General features: G+C 45.5%; 1 protein-coding gene and 1 pseudogene across 2 annotated transcripts in view; both read right to left on the bottom strand.

Annotated features, from left to right (window-relative positions):
- LOC109880883 (transitional endoplasmic reticulum ATPase-like) overlaps positions 1–24,341 on the bottom strand; it is a 24,540-nt gene extending 199 nt beyond the window's left edge. The window contains exons 1-17 of one of the 2 annotated variants that reach the window (XM_031804468.1): positions 24,062–24,224; positions 22,966–23,077; positions 22,627–22,799; positions 19,623–19,765; positions 19,394–19,524; positions 19,039–19,170; positions 18,542–18,644; positions 18,268–18,401; positions 17,900–18,035; positions 17,690–17,802; positions 16,765–16,929; positions 16,518–16,640; positions 16,214–16,426; positions 15,768–16,076; positions 15,484–15,639; positions 15,230–15,384; positions 15,001–15,132 (exon numbers count right to left, since the gene is read on the bottom strand). In XM_031804468.1, coding sequence (XP_031660328.1) covers positions 15,027–15,132; positions 15,230–15,384; positions 15,484–15,639; positions 15,768–16,076; positions 16,214–16,426; positions 16,518–16,640; positions 16,765–16,929; positions 17,690–17,802; positions 17,900–18,035; positions 18,268–18,401; positions 18,542–18,644; positions 19,039–19,170; positions 19,394–19,524; positions 19,623–19,765; positions 22,627–22,799; positions 22,966–23,077; positions 24,062–24,078 — 2,421 coding nt within the window. In that variant the 5' untranslated portion in view covers positions 24,079–24,224 and the 3' untranslated portion in view covers positions 15,001–15,026. Of the gene's footprint in view, positions 1–14,625; positions 15,133–15,229; positions 15,385–15,483; positions 15,640–15,767; positions 16,077–16,213; positions 16,427–16,517; positions 16,641–16,764; positions 16,930–17,689; positions 17,803–17,899; positions 18,036–18,267; positions 18,402–18,541; positions 18,645–19,038; positions 19,171–19,393; positions 19,525–19,622; positions 19,766–22,626; positions 22,800–22,965; positions 23,078–24,061 lie in introns of those variants that run through there. The other variant, XM_020473069.2, reaches the window with a different exon arrangement.
- LOC116360603 (aldo-keto reductase family 1 member A1-A-like) lies at positions 10,071–13,100 on the bottom strand (annotated as a pseudogene).
- Positions 24,342–24,387: the final 46 nt, after the last annotated feature.

Raw genomic sequence — 24,387 nt, 5'->3', positions numbered from 1 at the left:
AGAGAGAGAGACAGAGAGAGAGAGAGAGAGAGAGAGAGAGACAGAGGAGAGAGACAGAGAGAAAGAGAGAGAGAGAGAGAGAAGAGACAGACAGAGAGAGAGGAGAGACATAGAGAGAGACAGAGAGAGAGACAGAGAGAGAGAGGATTGTGGTGTGAGGGTGGTATTCTGACAGACAGTTCATTTAATTTAAACCTCTATTCCTGTGTGGTCACAAGCTCAGCTGTGACCAGCCTGTGAAATGAAACACTCTTTTATAGTTCCAATATAGCTGCCATTTATCTACTGCCTATATTAATGGACTGGCTAATGGCAGACCCTAAACAGGAGCTTGTTAAGTACATACTGTATTAATTATACAAGTACCGCAGTGCTCAGATAAGCTCATTAACCAGGAGGCCTGTTTTACTGCTGTCATAAACTGTTCTATCTTAATGTCATATACTGCCATAGAAATATCTTTTAGTTATGAGATAGTGCACTACTCTTCGTGCATTAAACATGTAGGGAATAGGGTACCATCAGGGACACAGACCTAGTTGATTCAGTCCGTATTCCAGAAGTTCAGCGCTGTCGCGTGATTGAACCGTAAAGGTCATTTCCGATTGAACCACATATGCATCGTTTACTGTGAGTGCAGTCGTTGCGCAAGCGGGAACATTGCCTATCACTGTTGGAGCTAGGAACACACGCGCAATAACATCTGCTAAATATGTGTATAACCAATCAAATTAGATTTGATTTACATTTCAAACGTGCTATAGCGCTGAACTTCCGCGATACGGATTTAATCGAGCCCCTAATGTATCCAGTAAAGACAATACATGCTCATTTAGATCCAGTGAAGGAGAGAGACCTGAGAGAGACCGGAGAGAGACCGGAGAGAGGTGAGGAGGGGGAGATGTTGAAGGGAGAGAGAGTATTGGGTATTTGGGTTATCTGAACCATTAACTGAAAAATATAGTTTAACTGGAGCTGTCAAGGAGCTCTGCTTCCATCCAACAGGAAGGTATGTTTACAGAGGCCTGGCACTGGGCGCTGTTGACGGGCTGGCTGCTTTTATACACTCTGTTATCTATGCTGGCTGGGTTTTGGCCCTAAAATAGCTGGGTCAGACCCTATGCTAGCTACACCGGCTGACTTTAGGCACTCTGTTTTACACAGGCTTTAGGTCTAACAATAACAAGCCCAATGAGAGCTACGTTGCACAGTGCAGAGCTGAAGGCTCTTTAGTCTGCTAAAGACAATTGTTACCTCTGCATTATGACCATTCAATGACCTCTACCAAGGATGTCTGGAGTCTGGACCTTTATGTCATCACTGGAGCCGGTGGCCTTAACCTGTAACTGCAGGCTTCAAGCCCTGCTGTCTCTCCGGCTGTTCTCTCTAAATCAGGACAGTTTGCCATTCGGCGTCAGTGTGAAAAACAGGAAGGAAGAACACACACACACAATCATACTTAGAAGGCTATCGCTAACTCTAAGAGGAACTTGACTTCTGATATTACAGAGAAATATGCTATATGCATTGGCAAAGACAACATAGCATGTGATAACGCTTAGGCAATGGTTTCTGGATGCCTTATGTTTTGGAGGGTGGGGGGGGTTGAGGCGCGGGGGTTAGTAAACACTGGATTAGGCAACTGCTAACTGGGACTGTTGACACCTGATTGGGCAACTTGTAAGCACTAAACTGGAACATACAATTCAAAATAGTTTCATGTTATTGAATTGGGACTGGAAAACTGTAAGCTTACTGCACGTAGTCAGAGTTTGAATTTATCAGGAGTGGTATATATTATTCTGGTGCTGCCTTGTCTGAGCTGAGGCTTACATCATTAGACCGGCCTTATGTCAGCTGTCTGTGTGTCTCCAGTGTCATTGCAACCTGTCTAGGTGCTGGATTCGAACCATAGCACAGAATGTCATTTTTTGTAGCGCGGTTGAAATGTAAAGGTCATTTTTGATTGAGGCGGCAGCGTTTACCGAGAATGCAGTCACCGTGAACGCAGAAACATTGTCTTCACATTTCAATCGTGCTTATCTTCGGCGCTATTGATTCAATCCAGCCCTAGATAGTGTTGGGCGGATTACTTTAAAAATGTAATCTGTTGCGGATTACAGTTACATGAAAATAAAGTAATCGGTAACGTGATCCTTTGGATTACTCAAAATGAGTAACGCAATCTTTTGGATTACCAGATATTTTAAAACATAAATAAACGTTCACCTAATACAGTATTATTTAACTGAGTAACATTAGTATTTCTAAATGGGGGACTATTGTGAGAGCATAAAGATCCTACAACTCATATGTTTGATATGTGAGAGCATAAAGATCCTACAACTCATATGTTTGATATGTGAGAGCATAAAGATCCTACAACTCAAGTGTTTGATATGTGAGAGCATAAAGATCCTACAACTCAAGTGTTTGATATGTGAGAGCATAAAGATCCTACAACTCAAGTGTTTGATATGTGAGAGCATAAAGATCCTACAACTCATATGTTTGATATGTGAGAGCATAAAGATCCTACAACTCATATGTTTGATATGTGAGAGCATAAAGATCCTACAACTCATATGTTTGATATGTGAGAGCATAAAGATCCTACAACTCAAGTGTTTGATATGTGAGAGCATAAAGATCCTACAACTCATATGTTTGATATGTGAGAGCATAAAGATCCTACAACTCAAGTGTTTGATATGTGAGAGCATAAAGATCCTACAACTCATATGTTTGATATGTGAGAGCATAGTCACAGGGCTCCATACCAACATTTTCAGTTGTCTGGACCATATGGTCGCACCAAGATTTTGTTGCGGGGTCACGCAGTAGAAAACACGGGTTGCCTAATCATCTTATTAAGTAATTAAACCTGCTTCATTAAGTACTAGAATAAAATGATATGATCAATAAATTAATTTGAATGCACAATTCCAGATATTTTTTCATGATGCACACCCTAAATTGTCACGAATTTTGAGTTGGACAATTAGGCAATTGTATATTACTGTCAAAATACAGTCCCAGCATTTTTTTTGTTTTTTTTTGTTCAATAGAGATTAAGTAACTATTTTAGGGCACAAAAATCACAAACAAATTCATTTGGGGCTAATTCACCAAATGAGGAAGTAGTTAGCTAGATTGCAAACAATACATCTAGCCTAATATTAGACTACTGATAGTTAGACTACTGATAGTTAGACTACTGAGAGTTAGACTGCTGATAGTCTGCCGTAGTATTTACACCAGTAAATGTAATATATAGGCCTATGTTGTCACCTTGAATGGCCGACGTGAGTGCCCTATGTTCAATAGTAAGAGTTGATAAATAGAATTCAGACCTACAGAACGCTGGGTCCCAGTTCTCTTCAGTGTTATTCTGGGATTGCGTCTTGAAATATTGCGCAATCAGAAATCATTTCTCTACTGCTACGGACAGAGCTCACAACGGAGAAAGAGGGAAAGTGCAACGCAGCAAGCAGAAACTCTATGACGACTGTCTGACCAGAAGGCTAGGTGTAAATGTTTTGGAAGCCTTACCTATTCATTCAACCAGTTCAATACTAAAGAAGCCATCCATCCTTGATGAGAGGTCAGCAGAACGATAGAACCTTTAAGAGCGTGTGAGAAGTCTTGAGGGTGCGCTAAATGAAAGTGGGCAAATGCTGGCAAAGTTTTACAAATGTTGCCTCTTGAGATTAGATGAAGTAATCCCAAATGCAATCAGTTGTTTTTAAGAATGCAAGCATAATCAGATGATTCATTTTTGTAATTAATCCAAGCTGATTAGTTACTTTGTTTTTGTATTCTGATTACTCAGTTACTACCCAACCCTGGCCCTAGGTTAGGGTTTAGTATGGTGTGCTGCCTGCTCTGGGTAGGAGTTGCAGATCTAGGATCAGTCTTCTTTTACTTAATTGTAAGGTGCAAGACTGACCTAAGATGAGTGGACACCCAGGTTTCAGTCTCTCTCTCTCTGTGTGTGTGTGTGTGTGTGTGTGTGTGTGTGTGTGTGTGTGTGTGTGTGTGTGTGTGTGTGTGTGTGTGTGTGTGTGTGTGTGTGTGTGTGGTGTGTGTGTGTGTGTGTGTGTGTGTGTGTGTGTGTGTGTGTGTGTGTGTGTGTGTGTGTGTGTGTGTGTGTGTGTGTGTGTGTGTGTGTGTGTGTGTGTGTGTGTGTGTGTGTGTGAGTGAGTGAGAGAGAGAGAGAGAGAGAGAGAGAGAGAGAGAGCACGACCTCAGTTTATTCGGTCTTACTTCATTAGCTGTAGAAATGAGACCACACTCTAAAATTAGCCTCCTGTGCACTCTACAACCCCCCAACTATCAACCCTACACACACAAGCACACACACCGGGGTTTTCCAAGCTCAGGAAACTTGTTTAAGTGTCAGAGAGGGAATGATCCATTGTAGATGATGATGTCATTCTGTTCCACTCTGAGCGCCAAGTCATGTTCTCTAATGTTCTCCAGCTGAATCTGTGTTCTAGACTGCTAAACTGGAACAGATACTAGTTTCTAAGTCCATAGCTCCCGAAACACACGTTTTCACCTATCCTTAATCAGTGAATTAGTTAACAACTAACAACATATGATTTTGTCATCATTGGGTGTGAGTAGAACAACTCTGTGCAACGCCAAGAGGAACAGATTGAGAATCACTGTTGTAATGAAGCAGTCATATAGTAAACATGGTTGTGTCATATGATACAGTAGTAAACCCTCTCATATCCCCCTCCCCCAGGCGCTGTGTGGCTGTACGGTGAACATTCCCACCCTGGATAACCGCGTCATCCCGCTATCCTGCCATGAGGTCATCAAGCCGGGGACGGTAAAGCGGCTGAGGGGGGAGGGCCTGCCCCTCCCTAAGAGCCCCACTCAGCGCGGCGATCTCATCGTAGAGTTCACGGTTCGCTTCCCAGACAGGATCCCTCCCCAGTCCAGAGAGATCATCAGACAACACCTACCCCAGTCTTAGGACAACCCCCCCCCCCCAGACTCATTACACCATTTACACTCCTGCCTTCCCCAACCCCCCAGACTCATTACCCCCCTCCCCACTCCCCCAGACTCATTACCCCCTCCCCACCCCCTCCAGACTCATTACCCCCCTACACTCCTCCCTTCCCCAACCCCCCAGACTCATTACCCCCTTCCCCACCCCCCAGACTCATTACACCCCCACACTCCTCCCTTCCCCAACCCCCCCAGACTCATTACCCCACTCCCCACCCCCCCCAGACCCACTCCCCACTCCCCACCCCCCCAGACCCCCCCACACCCTCCACACTCTTCTCCCATTTCAAGATCTCACTGTTTCTACCACACAACATTACATGGACACTATTTTTAAGGGAAATGTTTTTTTCTGGGAATGACAAGAGGACCTCCAGTTTTCGGATGTTTTTGTTTCTTTTCGCCCAAGCGCACACACACGGACATGGCGAAGTGATACGGAGGAACGGCTCAGCGTGGCTTTCGCTTTTACCGGAACACCTTTTCTTAATGCTCTTCTTTTCTACACATTTATCAAGGGTTTTATACATCCCCCTGATCCTCCTCTTCTTATGGAGGAGTTGAGAGGAACACTTGATTTGAAAAAGAGAAGATTGTCCAGGATTTTCCAGAGGAAAGTTGAAAGTGGATTATTTTATTGTTTATCTACCAGCAGCTTCAGTCTCTGCTCCCCATTTTAACGTAATCATCTGTTTCTGTTTCTAATGTTTAATAAAGCATAATGTGTGAACTCTGTGTTATCTGCTGGATGAGGCTACTGCTCCAGCCACTACTACCAGATCCTCCCAGTGCAGAACCACTGACATAGATGTATAGTTTGGCAAACATATTTTGAGATTTGGATTTGCTCACCATAATCCACACTCGAAGTGCAAATGAGCATGTAATTGTTGTGAAAGGTTTGGTTGTAACATGGTGGACAGTTTGCTGAACTCTGTGTATCTATGTCTCTGGTCCAGACCCCCTGACTGGCTGAGAAGCCCAGCACTGTGTGATCCACTATGGCCCTCAAATTAAACTATGGACCTCAAAGCCAGTTCCACTGCTTTCCCTCCCATTCTTATCCCTCTAAACAGGGACTGATTTAGACCTGGGACATCAGGTGTGTGCAATTACTTAAAAGGTACAACAGAAAAGTAGGCTCTGGACCTCGTAGGGTAAGAGTTGAATACCCCTGCACTAAGGGTCATCATCATCTAGGTCAGCGCTTGAACTTCTGTTTTTCATCCTCCTAATCAGGGACTGATTCAGACCTGGGACACCAGGTGAGTGCAATTAACCACCAGGTAGAAACAAAAGACACAAAAGGGTTTTGGCCCCCCAGGACCAGAATTGAACCGTTTCATCTAAGTCTGTCATCCATAGGTGCGTTGATCCCTGTGGTGTGTCTCTCTTAAAGGGAATGACTAAGTCTTTAACAACCGCCTTAAGCTCTCCCTGACTCAATGAGAGACTGGTAAGTGCCTTAACTTGGAGACACACACACACTCAGTGTCCACAGGTTAAACGCAGAGAATATGAAGACACATTTCTATGAAACGTTATAATAGGTTTTGTGAAACACATTCAATGTAAACCTGCCCAGATAGCCAGGACTGATCTACTGTGGATGCCATCTTTTGGCTGTGGGGAGTTTAGTGGGAGTGCTACTGTATGTGGTGCTTGAGGTGAAGGAATGAAATAGATGCTGGTACTCATTTTTGTTCCTGGTAATGTTTCTATTTAGGAGCTGGAACACCGCAATTCTTTAAAGTGATTATATATGTATATAAATATGAGTGCTGCTACTCAACCAGTAGAACATTTTAGTTGATGGTACTCAGTACCAGTGTATACTGACACTGACTGTATGGGGGCTGCAGTGATCTGTACTGCGCTGAGGGGCCTATCAGTCTGGTACTATCATACATCACTTCAAGACTATCAATATTAAATGGAGACCCTTTTCTTGGACTTTTTGCCACTTGTAATATGTTTTCTATTGACGAAATATCTACAGCAGAGCTCTCCAACCCTGTTCTTGAAGAGCTACAGTCCTGTAGGTTTTCACTCCAACTATAATTTAGCTCACCTGATTCTAATTGTTAGCATGTTGATAAGCTGAATCAGGTTAGTTACAACTGGGGTTGGATTGAAAACCTACAGGAAGGTAACTCTCCAGGAACAGGGTTGGCGAGCCCTGGTCTACAGGATACAGGGAATATGTAAGGAAACAGAATGATACGGTTGTTGCTCCCTGCCTATAGGTTGTGCCAAACGTATTTTCACACACAGAGATACAGACACTGCAACCGAGTGATTCTCACTGTTTCACAGCTTCTGTACTTTTGACAAAGTTTCTCATGTGAGTTGAATTTTACAATGACAACCAATAAACCAAGTATTGAGCTATGTATGGTCTTGTGTGTTTATGTGAGGAGTGGAGGTATTTGTAGCTGACCCCCATTCGACTGCTTTCACCCATCCATCACACTCAGCTCTGTTGTTACTTCAATGACGGAAGGAAAGGATGTTTTATCTATCATTTATTGTCCAACAATCTCACAGATTAGATATCCACACATCGGAACACTGGATCAGTTTGAGTATAACAAAATCAAGGATTAGAAACAAATATATTTTCCCACTAATAATGAATTCTTAATAATTGAGTAAGCTGTATGTATGTGGATTCTTACTAAGGGAACATGAGCTGCATAACAGATGGTTTTTGTCTGATCAAATATTCAAATCTCTAGTGACTAGGCCTAGTAACTCCAGTCCAGGTATTCTGTATAAAGAAAAGTATATGTGTGGGTCAGTAAATCAAATTTATTTATATAGCCCTTCTTACATCAGCTGATATCTCAAAGTGCTGTACAGAAACCCAGCCTAAAATCCCAAACAGAAAGCAATGCAGGTGTAGAAGCACAATGGCTAGGAAAAACTCCCTAGAAAGGCCAAAACCTAGGAAGAAACCTTTTTTATTTTTTTTATTTTACCTTTATTTAACCAGGCAAGTCAGTTAAGAACAAATTCTTATTTTCAATGACGGCCTAGGAACAGTGGGTTAACTGCCTGTTCAGGGGCAGAACGACAGATTTGTACCTTGTAAGCTCTCAACCTTCCAGTTACCTTGTGGTTAACAAGGCTACCCTGCCGCAACCTACAGAGGAACCAGGCTATGAGGGGTGGCCAGTCCTCTTCTGGCTGTGCTGGGTGGAGATTATAACAGAACATGGCCAAGATGTTCATAAATGACCAGCATGGTCAAATAATAATAATCTCAGTGGTTATAGAGGGTGCAGCAAGTCAGTACCTCAGGAGTAAATGTCAGTTGGCTTTTCATAGCTGATCATTAAGAGTATCTCTACCGCTCCTGCTGTCTCTAGAGAGTTGAAAACAGCAGGTCTGGGACAGGTAGCACGTCTGGTGAACAGGTCAGGGTTCCATAGCCGCAGGCAGAACAGTTGAAACTGGAGCAGCAGCACGACCAGGTGGACTGGGGACAGCAAGGAGTCATTATGCCAGGTAGTCCTGAGGCATGGTCCTAGGGCTCAGGTCCTCCGAGAATGAGAGAGAATTAGCGAGAGCATACTTAAATTCACACAGGACACCGGATAAGACAGGAGAAGTACTCCAGATATAACAGACTGATCCTAGGTCCCGACACAAACTACTGCAGCATAAATACTGGAGGCTGAGACAAGAGGGGTAAGCAGAGCTGACTCTAGATGTGGGGCCAGTAGAGCTGACTCTAGATGTGGGGCCAATAGAGCTGACTCTAGACGTGGGGCCAGTAGAGCTGACTCTAGATGTGGGGCCAGTAGAGCTGACTCTAGATGTGGGGCCAGTAGAGCTGACTCTAGATGTGGGGCCAGTAGATCTGACTCTAGATGTGGGGCCAGTAGAGCTGACTCTAGATGTGGGGCCAGTAGAGCTGACTCTAGATGTGGGGTCAGTAGAGCTGACTCTAGATGTGGGGCCAGTAGAGCTGACTCTAGATGTGGGGCCAGTAGAGCTGACTCTAGATGTGGGGCCAGTAGAGCTGACTCTAGATGTGGGGTCAGCAGAGCTGACTCTAGATGTGGGGTCAGTATAGCTGACTCTAGATGTGGGGTCAGTAGAGCTGACTCTAGATGTGGGGCCAGTAGAGCTGACTCTAGATGTGGGGCCAGTAGAGCTGACTCTAGATGTGGGGTCAGCAGAGCTGACTCTAGATGTGGGGTCAGTATAGCTGACTCTAGATGTGGGGCCAGTAGAGCTGACTCTAGATGTGGGGCCAGTAGAGCTGACTCTAGATGTGGGGTCAGCAGAGCTGACTCTAGATGTGGGGTCAGTATAGCTGACTCTAGATGTGGGGTCAGTAGAGCTGACTCTAGATGTGGGGCCAGTAGAGCTGACTCTAGATGTGGGGCCAGTAGAGCTGACTCTAGATGTGGGGCCAGTAGAGCTGACTCTAGATGTGGGGCCAGTAGAGCTGACTCTAGATGTGGGGCCAGTAGAGCTGACTCTAGATGTGGGGCCAGTAGAGCTGACTCTAGATGTGGGGTCAGCAGAGCTGACTCTAGATGTGGGGTCAGTATAGCTGACTCTAGATGTGGGGTCAGTAGAGCTGACTCTAGATGTGGGGCCAGTAGAGCTGACTCTAGATGTGGGGCCAGTAGAGCTGACTCTAGATGTGGGGCCAGTAGAGCTGACTCTAGATGTGGGGCCAGTAGAGCTGACTCTAGATGTGGGGCCAGTAGAGCTGACTCTAGATGTGGGGTCAGTAGAGCTGACTCTAGATGTGGGGTCAGTAGAGCTGACTCTAGATGTGGGGTCAGTAGAGCTGACTCTAGATGTGGGGTCAGTAGAGCTGACTCTAGATGTGACCAGTGGATCTGTCTCTAGATGTGGGGTCAGTAGAGCTGACTCTAGATGTGGGGCCAGTGGATCTGTCTCTAGATGTGGGGCCAGTAGAGCTGACTCTAGATGTGGGGCCAGTGGATCTGTCTCTAGATGTGGGGCCAGTGGATCTGACTCTAGATGTGGGGCCAGTAGAGCTGACTCTAGATGTGGCCAGTGGATCTGACTCTAGATGTGGGGTCAGTAGAGCTGACTCTAGATGTGGGGTCAGTAGAGCTGACTCTAGATGTGACCAGTGGATCTGTCTCTAGATGTGGGGTCAGTAGAGCTGACTCTAGATGTGGGGCCAGTGGATCTGTCTCTAGATGTGGGGCCAGTAGAGCTGACTCTAGATGTGGGGCCAGTGGATCTGTCTCTAGATGTGGGGCCAGTGGATCTGACTCTAGATGTGGGGCCAGTAGAGCTGACTCTAGATGTGGCCAGTGGATCTGACTCTAGATGTGGCCAGTGGATCTGTCTCTAGATCAGGTCGGGAAATGAGGGTGGTCTGCATCCCTCCACTCTCTGTCCCTCTGTGAAGAGAACACACACAGTTCCATTCAGTACCACCACAAAACCCCATGGCTCAGCTGAATTTGGCTCCATCTCAGTAGTCTCATACGGCATCCTAATCTGCTCTTCTTCACCTATCTAGTTGTGACTATGTAATGAGGCTGTATATAAGACTATGGACCTGCACCCTGAGGTCTCATCTGAGACAATCAGAACTCACCTCCACAGCCGGGATGATGTACCTCTCGTTTCTGTTGAACGACTCGATCTGCTTCAGGTCTTCATCCGACAGGAGAAGTCAAACACCTGTCAATCAGACAAACAAATTCCCACTCAAGAAAAACAATCCCAGCAGCTACACAGAATTATAGCCTGTAGTTTCCTAGACTCAGCCAGCGAAAAGTCACATTTTGTGGAAGAGGTGAGTAGTTTCCAAACTGGTAAAACATCATGCAGTTCAATTGGTATTCCTTCCACTAGATGGCACTGTCCTCCTGACCTGCAGGTTCTGCAGGATCCTGGAAGGAGTAACGCTCTTGGGGATGCAGACCATCCCTCTCTGTACCTGCCACCTGGAGACAGAGACACACACACACTTGAGCATTGTTAATTACACTACGGCTAGTTACACTGAGGTGTTTGTGTGTTACGTGAGTATATCCTGAGCAGGGGTCTTTCTGTGGTGGAGGGTGACAGCCCCCCAGTCCAGGGTCCTGCAGCAGGCAGGGTTCGTCAGGCGAAGCCCTGGACTGCTCAGCACTACCCAGGGGACAGTAGGCCGTCACACACACCTACCGTCCTAGAATACACACACACCTACCTGCAGTGACTCAGCAGCTCGGCCTGGGACAGACATGGGTGACACCTACTAACACACAGAGTGAGACACCATTACAAAAACATACTGTACACACACACACCACACATACCTAATTGAAGATGGACAGACCGATTTCTTGGAACATCCCCTTATCAACCAGGTTCTCCATGGCAACCCAGGTTTCCCAGTATGTCATCGTAACTCACACTACCAACGACCCGCTTGGGCATCAGCTCTGTCCCACGCCTGGAGAACACGGAGGCAGCTCAGAGGACCAACATTTGTGGGACAAATTCGAGGTGTGATTAGGTGTATGTGTGTGTTGCTCACTGGAAGGCTGTGGGCCAGTACACGAGGTAGAGGGCCAGGTATTCCAGTCCCAGGTGTATTAGACTCTTACTACAGGCTGTCTCTACGTAGTCAGGGTGATGCTGGGTGTTACACAGCTTAGAGGTCAGAAACACATCCTCATGACGCAGGGCCTGGGGGACTGCACAGGGGATCAACACACATGACACACATACACTATATGTACAAAAGTATGTGGACACCCATTCAAATTAGTGGATTTGGACATTTCAGCCAAACCGTTGCTGACAGGTGTATAAAATCGAGCACCTAGCCATGCAATCTCCATAGACAAACATTGGAAGTAGAATGGCCTTACTGAAGAGCTCAGTGACTTTCAACGTGGCACAGTCATAGGTGTCATAGACACCTTTCCAACAATCAGCTTCCTCATCTGGCAGTCCGACGGACAAATCTGGGTTTGGCGGGTGTCAGGAGAAAGCAACCTGCCCCAATGCATAGTGCCAACTGTAAAGTTTGGTGGAGAAGGAATAATGGTCTGGGGCTGTGTTTTCATAGTTTGGACTAGGCCCCTTAGTTCCACTGAAGGGAAATCTTAACGCTACAGCATACACTGACATTCCAGACGATTCTGTGCTTCCAAATTAGTGGCAACAGTTTGGTGAAGGCTCTTTCCTGCTTCAGCATGACAATGCCCCTGTGCACAAAGCGAGGTCCATACAGAAACGCTGTCGAGATCGGTGTGGAAGAACTTGACTGGCCTGCAGAGCCCCGACCTCAACCCCATCGAACACCTTTGGGATAAATTGGAACGCCGACTGCGAGCCAGACCTAATCACCCAACATCAGTGCTCGACCCCACTAATGCTCTTGTGACTGAATGGAAGCAAGTCCCTGCAGCAATGTTCCAACATCTAGAGGAAAGCCTTCCCAGTAGAGTGGAGGCTGTTATAGCAGCAAAGGGCTGGACCAACTCCATATTAATACCCATGATTTTGGAATGAAATGTTCGAGGAGCAGGTGTCCACATACTTGTGATCATGTGTAGCTTTTAAAGACTTTTGGTAATGCTCTTCGATCAAACTTCTACTTTTCCTCGACCTGATTATTCTTCCTGTGTGTTTGTGTGTGTCAGAATGGTCCCGGAAGCGTAGAATGGCCTTGGAAAGACAGTGTGTGTGTGGCTCACTTTTCCTGGTCCCAGCCTCAGAGCGAGTGCCTCCCCCACCTCCTGCTCTTTACTGTAAACTGCAGCACAATCATTGTGTTTGTAGCCACAGTCTAGAGCCGCCAGCTCCTCCTGCTTCACCTGGAGACGCAGATGGTCAAACCATAAACACAGGTTACGGTTATCTGTTTTTGAATAAGCATTAAAGGACAATATTTTTCCCAGTTGCGTGCATGCACATTCATTCTCATTTCTATCACCACAATGGGAACAAGAAAGCTTGCGCATGCTCGTGTAACGGAGTTAAAGTACCATTAACTCATTCCACAGCTAGCTTAAAAACGTAACTTTTAATAGCATTCTGACCTGTCCGGGAGTGCTCTTCCAGGTTCCCAGACAACAGGGTCATGTAGAAACTCATGTTTCAGACCAGAGGTTTTGACAGGGCAGGCAGACAAACACATTAGGAATTAATGGAATTGTATAGGAGGTAGCAACACGGTATCTAGCTCGAGGTCAAACCATCTCTATAGGACTCGGAGAATGACCCAGATGACCTGGAGTGAGTTGCAAGTCACCATGACTACGTCTGAATGACGTGTTACTGATTATCACTCATGTCGGAATTCATTAACTCAGCACAGGGGTCTCACGTGTGACAAATACTTATATCATCCGAGACAGGGATATGATACCCCATATACATAGTTAAAACAGCCAAATCCACCACTTTTCTCCGTCTCGCATTCAAACAGCTCTGAACCCATCATAATTCAACTAGATTCATTTAGCTTCTGTAGCTAAATAGCTGATCCAACTATATGACAGTCACAGGCTGGCTTGAATACATGTCTAAATAGTATCATCCTATATTACATTGTCACGTGATAGAGAATTGTATTAAAGCATAGTCCAATACCCAAAGCAGGTTGAGTGGTCTGAGGTCATGCTGCTGAAATCAGAATTACCCTCCCCTGCTACTAGTTTCAGCTTCAGTTTAAAACTGCATTTGTTCCAATAGATTGCTATGGTCTACACCCTTTCAACGCTGCTCTGAACCACATTGCGTGCAAATAGTGAATGAATTAAGACAATAGTGCAGCTTAGTCAAACATTATGGCGCCTGTCCACCGTGGAGAGTGTAAAGGTTGCATGTAATGTGAGAAGTTACATCCGTGTAGAAATAACATGGAGTAAGAAACCGTAAGGAGTGATAGTTCTGTCAGCCAGTCTGTAATGCTCAGGAGTCACACTGGTTTAAGACCAAGTCTGGCTGGATCTGTAACCCAAATTGTTGTTAAACAGCCAAAACGGAACGTACGCATCTAGAGGAACAGGCCCCGAAACAGCCCACCTGCAAATATCCCATTTTTACTCGTAGACAGAACACTTGGGCTCATTAAATACATTTGAATATAAACAAACATCATGTGCGTCAAAGTTTAAATTGCAGTTTATATGCACCCTGGGATGAGCTGGTCAGGTAAGTGGGACACCGTGTGGTCAGATAAGGGATTGCATACATTGAAACAATGGCCACCATTTTGGATATAAACGTTGAGAGCTCATACATTCAACTTTATCCATTGTAATTTAATTTACAGGTGTTTAACGCAAGGTTGCCATGGTGGTACGGTGACCAGGGTTGGAAGGACACTAGGGTTAACACTCCTACTCAACAAGCTTGTTATAACAAACCCTGAAGACCTAAGGGCTCAGGTTAGCGACTAGAGCAAATAGAGGCTTTTTAGCACAATGGTCTAACACGTCCTAAAGCATGCAGATGTCCTGGGTCAATACCCAGTCCCACAATAGGTCAGACCTCTGACATCCCATCTAAAGGAATGAGAAACTGGTTAGACAACTTTGTTATGGTGAACCTGGTGTCAAACAAGGAATTGGAACAGAGACATCAACTACGTCAAACATTGTCATTTCGTGAGATTTTATTTGCAACATTTTCAAACTTGTCATACATTATATGCTACTACTCATAAAAAAATTAAGTCATTAGCTATTCTTTAATCCCCTTTTATAGTCTCGCATAGAATCCCACAACCAAAACCAGTCACATGGGATTGTAATAAACTCAGAATGGGGCCACTCAAGCCCCCCCCCCCCTCCCAACCAATCACCTCTATCCACTGCCCCCCTTCCAGATCAAACCAGGCAGCTACATGTTGTTTTCTCCACCAGAGAGGAATCATACAAAAAGAAACACATGAAAGAAGCACAGTCCTAAAAATGGTCAATTGGGTTTGAGTGTTTGTACAGGTATGATAACAGAGCTGGCCACCATGTGGCACCATCCATCCAGCCGTCCATCTATCCGTACAGGTCATCATCATTATCCTCGTTAAACACTGGCCCCCCACCAGTGCCCCCAGTACCCTGGCTGGGACCGCTGCCCCCTGCAGCATTGGAGGGGAACCTGGGAGAGAGAAAATATTCACCATTACATTAAAACATTTTTTTGATTTTTAAACACACCCCCCCCCCCCCCCCCCACCCCGCAGTCACACCCGTACCTGAAGCTGCCAAATCCTCGGCTCTGCTGCAGTGTCTGGGCAAACATCTCGTATTTGCGGATGTCATTGTCGCTGACAGAGCGGCGGGCGAATCGCATGGCCTCCTCAAAGTGGTCCTTCCTGATCTCAGGCACAGGGTCGTCTTCCTCCACCTCCTGGAGACGAAGAGAAAGGTTAATTGAAAAAGAGAAAAGTAGACAGGGAGAGAAACATTAAGTGAGCGAGTGAGGTGTGTGAGTGAGCTGTGAGCTGACCATAGCAGAGGGGTTGGTCTGCCTCTCCCTCTCTCGGCGAATCTCGTTCTCAATGCACTCTCTGATAGCCAGCTTACAGGCCCGCTGGCAGATCTCTGTAAGGTCAGCACCCGAGAACCCATTGGTCATCTTAGCCAGGAAGTCCAGATCAACATCCTACAGGACAGACGGAAGAGACCAGGTTTAACCAATAATTTAAGGTTATATAACGGCATCATCAGCCCTTGCTACATTGGCATGATGACAGGCGTAGGAGGATGGACTGTTGGGGAACTGTGTTTTACCTTGCTAATGGGGCTCTTCCGGAGGTTAGCCTTGAGAATATTGATCCTGCTCTTCTCGTCAGGCAAAGGGATGTATATGAGCTGGTCCAGACGGCCGGGTCGGAGGATGGCAGGGTCGATGATGTCAGGGCGATTGGTGGCTCCAATGATGAAGACGTTCTTCTTGCTGGACATGCCGTCCATCTCAGTCAGGATCTGGTTGATGACACGGTCGGCCGCACCGCCACCGTCTCCCACATTACCTCCACGGGCCTTCGCTATAGAGTCCAGCTCGTCAAAGAACAACACACATGGGGCTGCCTGGCGAGCCTGCAAACAGAGAAACACAGGAGATTGAACCGCAGGGTTCAACGCTAACACCAGTTTTTCTCCATGTTGATTTAAAATCTACTATAGCGCACTAATACAAAATGTTCACTTATTGTTGGAGAGTCACTATGTCATACCTTGTCAAAGATCTCCCTGACGTTAGCCTCTGACTCTCCAAACCACATGGTGAGAAGCTCAGGTCCTTTAATGGAGATGAAGTTGGCCTGGCACTCGTTGGCAATGGCCTTGGCCAGCAGGGTCTTACCGCAACCCGGAGGCCCGTAGAACAACACTCCCTTTGAAGGAGTCATACCGAACTTCAGGAACTTATCTGGGTGCTCCACTGGGTACTACAAGGGAAAAGAGGTAATTAGGTATGATAATGTGTAATTAGGTATGACGATGTGTAAGGTTAAACTGTGTGCGCTGCGCACGCCTTACTTGCACCAGCTCCTGCAGCTCCCGCTTAACGTCTTCCAGTCCTCCGATGTCCCCCCAGGTGATGTTAGGAACCTCCACCACTGTCTCCCTCAGAGCTGATGGGTTACTCTGGCTTAGAGCCCACTGAAAGAAATACCCACGTTTAATATATAAAAACACAACAGGTAGCTGTATAGTTATTATATGCAGGATTGTGATAGTGTGTAGTCTACCCTACGTAGTTTACAGTTGGTAGAGTGTTTCTTACCCTAAAGTCGTCCATGGTAACTGCAAGGGAGTTCATGACCTCCGCATCGATGGTCTCGTCCTCCAGGTCGATGAGGTCCATCTTCTTCCTGATGGCCTGGAGAGCAGCCTCTGAGCACAGGGCAGCCAGATCAGCACCCACGTGGCCGTGGGTCTCATTAGCCACCTACACAAAGACAGACAGAGGGAGTTAACACATGCAGGAGCCCCTCAGAACACAATGCTGACAGTTACATGGGCTGGGCAGTAAAATACAGGTATTCATTCACAGACCGGATTTTTACTTTATCTAACACAAAAATATTGTTATAGTTGTTACATTAAAGTTGTTCAGTAATGTTTAGACAATTATGGTAATCATACATTATTAAAATCGCCAGTAAGAAACTGCTAAATGCTGAGAACTGCTAGCCAACTTTCTAGCTTGCCAAACAGTTCCCCAGAAATCGTCCGACCACTAGTGGCGAAAATAAGAAAGTATTTATAAGACAAAAGAAATGACAATGATAAATTAGTGCATGAAATAAATATTGAAAATGCTGTAATTTATCAATAATGCAAATGGACACCCATTGGTCGAGTATCATATGCAAAGTTGTACAAATCGGAATACTGTCAGTTTGGCCTCTATAAAGCAATCAGAAAAGGAGAAAACCCATTAAATCTATTTAGAATTAAGTTGTTGCCATGAACTACACAAACATTTTCTAACGATTATTCGGAAACATCAAATACCATCAGAAATGAGAGAAATACAGTGATATGATATTTGGCCCATATCACCTAGCCAAATGTGTCAGACACTTCAAGACATACACCCACCAAGGATACATCCCAAATGGCACCCTATCCCCAAATAGTGCTCTACTTTTGACCAGGGCTGTAGGGTATAGAGTGCCTTTGAGACACAAAGAGTCATCACACACCTGCTCAAGGTCAACATCGTCATTCAGTTTCATGTTCTTGGTGTGGATCTGCAGAATCTCCAGTCTGCCTGTAGCATCGGGGATACCAATGTCCACCTCCTTGTCAAAACGCCCTGGACACACATGTTTTAGCATTGGGAAAACCAATACACAACACCTGCACAATAAAACAATAACACCCTGTAGCCAACAGATAGTGTGTATACGTACCAAATCTTCTAAGTGCAGCATCTATGCTGTTTGGTCTGTTGGTGGCTGCCATGACGATGACATGAGCTCTCTGCTTCAGCCCGTCCATCAGGGTCAGCAGCTGAGACACGATACGCCTCTCCACTTCTCCATGAGTCTACAACCACAGTTAACATAACAGCATGAAATGTCTCTCCAGCTAACAGCTGGTCTACAGTAAATTTCAGACCACCATTTATAGCTGCTACACTTGATCTTTATTATAGTGTCATTGTTGGGTGACCTATTATTGTCCTTTTAAAATTTCAGGTTTCTTAGTATTCCATTTTGATTAACCTCCCCTGCACATCAACCGATAGACCGTTAATACCCATTCCCCCTCTCCACACCTTCTCTCTCTTGGGAGCGATAGCGTCCAGTTCATCAATGAAGATGATGGCAGGAGAGTTCTTCTCAGCCTCCTCAAAGGCCTTCCTCAGGTTGCTCTCACTCTCCCCAGCCAGCTTACTCATAATCTCAGGACCTACGCACACACGGACCGGCACAAGACCGATAGAGGTCATACAGGGCAAAAACAAAACCGCTACCACAAAATGACAAAAGCATAGTGATATCGTGGAAAGTGATCCTCTACCAGGGACAGGGTAAGGTTTAGCATCTGACCGTTGATGAGGAAGAAGAAGGCTCCGGTCTCGTTAGCAACAGCTCTGGCAATCAGGGTCTTTCCTGTACCGGGAGGTCCGTATAGCAGGATACCACGGGGGGGCTGGAGGAGAGTGGAGGTACATGTCAATCTCCTTAGTGTTGTTGACAGGGGACATTAGAACACATTTCCAATACAACTAAATGTTTCCTATTCTTAAGCCAACTGAAATCATTGACTTTAAAAGTCAAGAAAGCATGTGTTTAAATCCTACTAATCAAGAAAGTATGTAGAGGCTGACAGAAGGCCTAGAACCTTCAAACTAAATTCTGGACCTCAAAGCCAGATCCACTGCTTTAATTCATTTCCCCCCCTCTAATCCGAGACGGATTTAGACTTGGGACACCAGGTGCGTGGAATTAATTATCGGGTAGAACCCGAAAACCAGCAGGCTCCAGAACTCATAGGGTAAGAGTTGAATACACCTGGCCTAGAAGATAGGAGCTTTGTGTTTTACCTTGACTCCTATAGCCTTGAACAGTGCAGGGTGTCTGAGAGGCAGCTCAACCATCTCCTTGATCTGAGCTAGCTGCTTCCTCACTCCTCCGATATCATCATAGCCCACCTCATTCAGGGACTCCTCCTCATCCTACACACACAGGAAACACACAAGTCAGTCTGAGGGTAGGTTTGCTCACCATTTACCGGGTATTGGCAGGGACTTCAGGATACATAGGACCCAATTCAATATAGATATCTCACCCCCCCCATCCATCGCTGTGGACTTCGGGAAAGCAAGCACAATGCCTATATTTCCATAGGCTAAATGAAGAATGCTCTGCCCACAAGCGATGGGGAAGGTTGTGACCCACCTCTCTCCTGATAGGCTCGCCCTCGCAGTGGATGACTGTATCTGGGGCGACGATGCAGTAGGGGTTGGGGTCGGTCTCTACCACCTTGAACTCCACCGCACGCATACCCCCCCGAACCAGGAAGATATCACCTACACACAATGACATCACAGAATTAAATACGGAACAAACTCCATTGTTCAGTCTTACTTTGGAAACAAAATGAATGGTAACAGGTGTGTGTACTGACCCTTGCGGATGGGCCTGTAGGCCTCTAGGAAATAGGGTTTTAGGTAGACCTCAAACAGGTTGCCAGTGATCCCTTCGACTGTGTCATCAATAGGCAGAACATGAATCCTCTTCCCATACTTTACATCAGGACACGGCTGAATACTGTAGAAGGAGAAACGTCACTAATCTCAATTTGCTTTGGTAATATTTATATAAATCAAATCGTATAGGTCACATACACAAGGTTAGCAGATATTATTGCGAGTGTAGCGAAATGCTTATGCTTCTAGATCCGACAGTGCAGCAGTATCTAACAATTCCACAACTAAACCTGATACAATCTAGTAAAGGAATGAGAATATATAAGTATAACATATGGATGAGCAGCGACAGAGCAGCTAAGACCCAATAGATTGTGAAGGATAAAGTATGTTCACATATCTTGTATGTGTATATAATTTAAAAGTGGCATTATTAAAGTGACTAGTGTTCCATTTATTAAAGAGGCCGATGATATCTGTGCTAGTGGTGACCGTTTCACAGTCTGATGGCCTTGAGATTGAAAAACAGCTCCTCTCTCTCTGTCCCAGCTCTGATGCACCTGTACTGACCGCCTTCTGGATGGAAGCAGGGTAAATAGGTAGTGACTCGGGTGATTATTGTCCTTGATGATCTTTTTGCCTTCCTGTGACATCAGGTGTTATAGTTGTCCTGAAGGGCAGATAGTATGTGTTGTGCAGAATGCACCACCCTCTGGAAAGCCCTGCGGTTGAGGGCGGTGCAGTTGGCATACCAGGCAGTGATACAGCCCAACAGGATGCTCTCAATTGTGTACCTGTAAAAGTTTGAGGGTTTTCAGTGACAACCCATATTTTTTCCCACCCTCCTGAGGTTGAAGAGGCGTTGTTGCGCCTTCACCACACTGTCAGTGTGTGTGTGTGTGTGGACCGTTTCAGTCAGTTTACACCGAGGAACATAAGACTGTCCCCCTTCAATGCTGTCCCATCAATGTGGATAGTGGGGTACTCCCTCTGCTGTTTCCTGAAATCCACATTCTGTTTTGCTGACATTGACTGAGGTTATTTTCCTGACACCACACCGAGGGCCCTCACCTCCTCCCTGTAGGCTGTCTCGTCATTGTTGGTAATCAAGCCTAACACCCTGGTATCGTCTGCAAACTTGATTGAGTTGGAGGCGTGCATGGCCACACAGTTGTGGGTGAACAGGGAGAACAGGAGAGAGCTGAGAACAAATCCTTGTGGGGCCCCGGTGTTGAGAATCAGCGGAGAGGAGACGTTGTTTCCTACCTTGACCACCTGGGGGCAGCCCGTCATGAAGTCCAGGACCAAGTTGCCCAGAGCAGGGTCGAGACCCAGAGTCTCAAGCTTAAATGATGAGTTGAGGGTACTATGGTGTTGAATGCTGAGCTGTAGGCAATGAACAGCATTCTTACATAGGTATTCCTTAGCTTTCTTTGGAACAGGATCAATGGTGGCCATCTTGAAGCATGTGGAGACAGCAGACTGGGATCGGGATTGATTGATTATGTCCGTAAACACGCCAGCCAGTCTGCGCATGCTCTGAGGATGTGACTAGGGATGCTGTCTGGGCAGGCAGCCTTGCGAGGGTTAACAAGGTTTAAATGTTTTACTCACCGCGCAAAGTTGTTTAATTTATCTGGGAGCAAGACGTCGATGTCCGTGACACGGCTGGTTCTCTTTGATTGTCTGTAGACCCTGCCACACAAGTCTCATGTTTGAGCAGTTGAATTGCTCATTTGATTGCCTTACGGAGGGAATAATTACTGTATTCGGTCATGTTTCCAGTCGCCATGCTTAAATGCTACATGCTTTCAGTTTTGCGCAAATGCGGCAAAATCTTCTATACACTTCCTTAGTGTATACATCAATGTTATTGTCTGAAGCTACCCGGAACATATCCCAGTTCACGTGATTGAAGCAATCTTGGTGTGGAATCCGATTGTCAGACCAGCATTGGATAGAAATAAGCACAGGCGCTTCCCATTTTAGTTTATGCCTATAGGAAGGGAGTAATGGTCAGATTTACCAAAAGGAGAGCAGGGGAGGGCCTTGTATGCATCGCGGAAGTTAGAGTAGCAGTGGTCGAGTGTGTTTGTGTACTGCAATCGATGTACTGATAGAATTTAGGTAGCCTTGTTCTCAGATAAGCTTTGTTCTAATCCCCAGCTACAGTAAATGTAGCTTCAGGAGATATGGTTTCCAGTTTGCATAAAGGCCAGTGAAGTTCCTTGATGGCCGTCTTGGTATCCGCTTGTGGGGGGATATACACGGCTGTGACGATAACCGAGGAGAATTCTCTTGGGAGATAATACGGTCAGCATTTGATTGTGAGGAATTCTAGGTCAGGTCAACAAAAGGACTTCAGCTCTTCTATGTTGTTACAATTACACCACGAGTCGTTAATCATGATACATACACCCCCACCCTTCTTACCGGACGTTTGTTCGATGCACTGAAAATCCCGTTGGTTGTATGGACTCCGACAGCATGTCCCCAGCTAGCCATGTCGCCGTGAAACAGTATGTTACCATCCCAGATCCCTCTTTGGAAAGCAACTCTTTCCCTATTTTCGTCGACTTTGTTAACTAGGGACTGGACATTAGCGAGTAATATACTCGGAAGCTATGGGTGGTGTGCGTGTATCCGAAGCCTCACTGGAAGAACACTCTGGCACCATCTCCTCCGATGGTGATGTTTTGGTAGCCCTCTAATCAGTTCAAATGCCCTGGGAGGTGCAGACACCTTTGTCTGCATCTGCTTTGGGAAAGTCGTATTCCTGGTCGTAGTGCTGGTAAGTTGACATCTCTCTGATTGCCAATAGTTATTCCCGTCTGTATGTAATAACACCTAAGGTTGTTTTCTGGGCAATCAAGTTAAGAAATACAAACAAAAAATTTAAATACTGCAGTTTCCTAAGGACTTGAAGCGAAGCTGCCATCTATCGGCGCCATCCGGTTAATATACAGTTGTGTGTGCGCATACCTGATGACATCCCCCAGACGGACACGGAGATTGTTGCGGACCACACGGTTCATGCGGACCTTCTCATCAGAGCAGGTGTCGTCAGACAGGACAATACACACAGACTCCCTGCGCTTCTTCCCCTTCATCAGCACTGTGTCGCCACGGAACAGCTGCAGCTCATCCATCTTTGCCTAAAAACAGAGCACGGATGACATTAATTTCACTAAGTGTACTAAATACGTAGACCGCAGAACCAGATATTTTCCACACAAGCAGCACTATCAAAATAACACATAATAAAATAATCACATTCTGGGATTCTAAACGTGAACACAATGACCTGTATTTTAAGCCTACCTGAGAGAGAGAGACCACACTGTTGTCCTCATTGATGGATTCATCGACAATCAATCTGTTTGGTCTGGTCTTCTGCTTCAGAATCGCAGTGGAAAGGTCATCATTTTTGGATCTAGTTCAAACAGAAACAAAAGCGACAAATTAAAACTCAAAGCTGACCGTCAGATAATTCGCAGTTGTTACTCCATAAACATTTAGTCCTTGTCTTATTCAGATTATTTAGAAACGTAATTTTAGTAGTCAGCTAGTCAACTATGCTAATGTTAAATAGCTCGGCATAAATACTGTTAATTCATCGCCAGCTAGCAAATGTTGGCTAACTAGCTACCGTTAGCTCAGTAGCAGTGAGCAGATGACACAGCAAAAGGACAACTTTTGGGATCCCGAGCTGGCAAGCTACGGCTATTTAAACCAGCTAAAACATTGATGTAGCTAACGTTAGCTAGTTCGGTATATAAACCTTATTGCATTAGCTAGATATCTAGTTTACATTTTCGCAATATGCCATACTCCTAAACCTTCATAACACTAACCGTGTATTAGTTAGCTAGGCTAGTAACGTTAGGCTAGTATGTTAGCTAAGCCAGTGACAAGGCCGACATTTTCACCCAGCTTTGAGTTAGCTAGCCACTTACGTTACCTAACGTTACGTAGCTAGCGAGTTGGCTAACTAGTAACGTTTAACGAATTGGGTTTGCAGTAACTTAGACATTTCCTGACTCTAATTTATCATCATGATCGTTGGATGAGCTTGTCAAGCCTGGAGGCCAGCGTGTCACAGGCTAGTTAGTAAAATGTGCCGGTAGGCCCAGCAAACTTAGCTTGACACAGCGTAACTTAGCTAGCTAACGTTAACTGCCTACCTACAAACGTTTGTCAAACTGGTCCCAATTACACTTTACATTAACTCATACGTTAGCTAGCCAAGTTCATTCGTAACGTTAGTAGGGCATGACATATACGCTAACTAGCTAGCTAACCTTAGCTGAGGTATAATACTCGAGTTTAGTAACACGCTTGTGAAAATACACTTTTCTAGATGTGTTGGCTGTTTAGCTAACAGTAGTTAGGCAACTGGTAACACATTTCTACTTACTCTCCTCCCGAGGCCATGGTACTACTGAAATAGTATGTATAAATAAAAAGTAGCTCGCTATTTGTGAAGCGTCACTGGCAAAGTAACTTCACACCGATCTCTTCAGGTCCAATTGCTACTGTTATGGACTAGAGCTCTCAAATTGATGCATAACGAGACACTACATTTGAGAACCCAATCACATAGGCCGTTTTAACATATTCTAGAACGTTGTGAAATTGTTGACCAATTGGATTCACAGACAGTTAGTGGGCGACATCCATGTGCTCAGACCCATTGGCTAATGCACCTGTCATTAAACTACTATGTTCCAATCAGAGTGCACC

Source organism: Oncorhynchus kisutch, linkage group LG3 (genome assembly GCF_002021735.2).
Source record: "Oncorhynchus kisutch isolate 150728-3 linkage group LG3, Okis_V2, whole genome shotgun sequence".
Classification (NCBI taxonomy): domain Eukaryota; kingdom Metazoa; phylum Chordata; class Actinopteri; order Salmoniformes; family Salmonidae; genus Oncorhynchus; species Oncorhynchus kisutch.
Note: the sequence above shows the minus strand (reverse complement) of the source record. Positions and strands in the feature narration are given on the sequence as shown.